This window comes from Heteronotia binoei, chromosome 4 (genome assembly GCF_032191835.1).
Source record: "Heteronotia binoei isolate CCM8104 ecotype False Entrance Well chromosome 4, APGP_CSIRO_Hbin_v1, whole genome shotgun sequence".
NCBI classification, from domain to species: domain Eukaryota; kingdom Metazoa; phylum Chordata; class Lepidosauria; order Squamata; family Gekkonidae; genus Heteronotia; species Heteronotia binoei.
Genome location: NC_083226.1, coordinates 83,985,831 through 83,988,924, shown reverse-complemented (window position 1 = coordinate 83,988,924; position 3,094 = coordinate 83,985,831). Strand labels below are relative to the sequence as shown.

General features: G+C 42.2%; 1 protein-coding gene across 1 annotated transcript; it reads right to left on the bottom strand.

Annotated features, from left to right (window-relative positions):
• Window positions 1–310: 310 nt before the first annotated feature.
• S1PR3 (sphingosine-1-phosphate receptor 3) lies at window positions 311–2,114 on the bottom strand. Its single transcript, XM_060235482.1, has one exon. It carries the CDS (start codon window positions 1,964–1,966, stop codon window positions 833–835), a length of 1,134 nt encoding a protein of 377 aa, XP_060091465.1. The 5' UTR covers window positions 1,967–2,114; the 3' UTR covers window positions 311–832.
• Between the last annotated feature and the right edge of the window lie 980 nt (window positions 2,115–3,094).

Below are 3,094 nucleotides of genomic sequence, written 5' to 3'. Positions count from 1 at the left end.
TAATGCCTTCAGCAGGGAACAGTTTATGTCCCATTTTAAGTATTCATTTGGTGGTGTGGCAATCTCAGGATCTGGGGGGAAATTCCTGTAACATGAATCCATTAACATAAGCATCAAGAGGAAAAAATTAATGCACAGCATGGAGAAGAACATCCTGTCTATCTTTGATGGGAAAGGTTTGTCTCAATGCCTGCAGTGCCTAGTGAACATCAACATTCACAACAATTGACTGGCTGTTACCATCTCCTAGGAGCTTGCCCCCCACTCCACTTCTAGGACCATTGATTGAACAACTGTGATGTGATATGGAATGCCTGGGAACAGTCTGATTCCTGGAGAAGGATGGGCCAGGCATATATTATTGCCAAACTGTCCAGCTCTCTGAAATAGGAATGGTCAGTTTGATTGAGAGCTAAGCTTCGCACAGAGCCTACAAGAGAGGCTGTAAGTGAGATAAAATGTGGTAGTTATTGGTGACCAAAACACAGATTTCATACACCATTTTAATGACCAGTCGTTATTTCTGCCAAATTTCTCTAGTGCATATGTATTTTGAATCAAAGTGCACCAAGAACATCATGTCAAAGGTACCATCTTTCTTCACACAGATGTTGCGAGAGCTTTGAGACATGCAAATACTTTGTCCAAGTCAGTTCTCTCAGGGAACTAAACCTGGTCCAAATGGCTTGTGCTAAGAAAAAAAAGGCACTCCAAGTTAAGTAATTGGTTATAATTTCCTTTATAATTGAAAAACATGAAAGTCCACCAAATGTGCATCTATTTGGCTCTAAAAAGCCACACAGGAATCCTTGGTCTGCACAGTTATCAGGTTTCACTTACAAAAATTTCCGTTCTGAAATGAAGGTTCATCTTTTTCAAGTGTATATGAAGAAAGCAGAGTTTTTGGGAGCTCATCTTTTGGCTTTGGGGTGTTGCTACTACTGGATTTGCTTCGACTCTGATCTGGTGTGGGCTGGATAGGCAAGGATGTGACATTGGCTCTCACCAGGCAGCAACAAATAAGGCGGAAGAAAGCCCGACGCATTTCCTTACTTGCCAGAGTGTAGATGATGGGATTCATTGCTGAATTGAGGACAGCCAAGGCAATGAAACCATCTTCTTTGTATAAAATGGGCAACTTAGTTTGGAATGCCACATCAATCAGTAGCAGAATAAACAACGGCAACCAACAGGCAATGAAGACTCCCACAACAATCACAACTGTTCTAAGCAATGCCATGGACCTCTCTGAGTTGCTGTGATTAGTAACATTACGGCTACTGGACTTCACCAAGATGTAAATGCGTGCATAAAGGATGACGATAGCCACCAGAATGGCAATGAAGATGCTGATGCAAAATGCTACATACTTCTTAGAATAGAGTGGCAAGACAGTGGAGCAGTCTGGTAAATTGTCAATGCAGTTCCAACCAAGGATTGGTAAGGCACCCAAGGAGATGGAGATAAACCAGCATGTTCCAATAAGCAAGAAGACCCTGTACCTTTTATTAGCATCATACGGCCTCATTTTGATCATAGTCAAGTGTCTTTCGATAGCAATGGCTAACAAGCTGAAAGTAGATGCTCCTAGAGCCACAAACATGCTACCTTCCCGGACAAACCACATCTTGCATGTAAGAAACACAGTGTTGCTCCCTGATGTCAAGATGTTCACTTTGTAAACAATCCCAGCTAGCAGGTCACAGAGAGCTAGGTTGCCAATAAAGAAGTACATACGGTTGTGAAACTTGTTGTTTATCCATATGGCAATCAACACCATCAAGTTCTCCAGAATGATGAAGCTACAGATGATTAGAAGCACAATAGTGGTCAGGTCTATGCCCTTTGCCTTATTTACTCTGTCACCCTTTCCAACAAAGTCATAATGACGTTTTATCTCATTGTCCCACACTGTGTTTTGGTGATGCAAAGAAGGATGAGTGGTCGGTGTGATATACGCAGCCATGGTTTAGACTGATAAAGTTAAAAAGTTATGCCCACTTTTTTCCACTAGGGGGAGCCCACATGACACATTCTGTAGAACATTCCTTTAGCAAGGTAGCCAGCTTCTTTTCTTACTGGTTGCATGTCAACATCCCTGTGCACCGAAAGCAGGACCTTTAAAACAGCAACAAAAGAGAACATAGCTCAATATATGATTCAGCTATCATTCCCCATGCTTCATATATTTAAAACATCATATCCATGTTTTTAATTACAAAATATTTGGGGAACATGCAGTATGCTAAGCTAATCATATCTGTAGGCTGTATCTAGGCATTACAGGAAACAATCCAGCCAGCTTTTTCACTCAGTCTTGCCCATTTCTCCTTACTGCAGCCTTTGTGGCTTTTGTTAACACAGGTCTCGTGATCTCCCCCCCACCCCAATGATTTCAGGTTGTAAGAGGGGTTCCCTCCCCTTTTCACCCAATCTCACCATACCCCCACCTCCTTACTACAGGCCCCCTTTCCACCTGACTTTTGTCCATGTAAGTCCCGTTATCTTTAGCAGATCCACACCTTCACTTTTCACCAGAAGAGAAATTAGTTGGATCCTCCAACCCATTTGAGTTTTGCCATGGGTATCATTTCTCCCTAAATATGCAGTTAGAGGTCCCATGTCCAAATGTCATCGTGTTCCATATCCCCCATCCCCCAAAAGCAAGCCAATCATGGCAAGGAAAGACACAACATAATGGTTAGAACATTGCAGAAGAAGAATGACACAGAAGGAGAATTTAGCTAACTAGAAAATGTAACTTAGGTAACGGAATGAACACTTTTCAAGGGCAGCCCTATGTGAAGTCCATTCCTTTAGCCCAATCTAGACCAAATAAGGAGGGCTTTAAACTAAATCATATGGGGAAGTGAGATAAAATGCAAAGCCTAGAATGATTCCAATAACTGGAGATAAAAAGTTTTGTGGGGATTGGCACGAGTGTTCCCTTTAAGCTAAGTTAGCGAGAGCTAGCTCACAGATTTTTTAGCCTCCAGCTCACACATTTTTGTCTTAGCTCAGGAAAAAAGCTCAGCGGGAACTCATTTGCATATTTGGCCACTTTCCCTGACACCAAGCCAGCCAGAACTGCGTT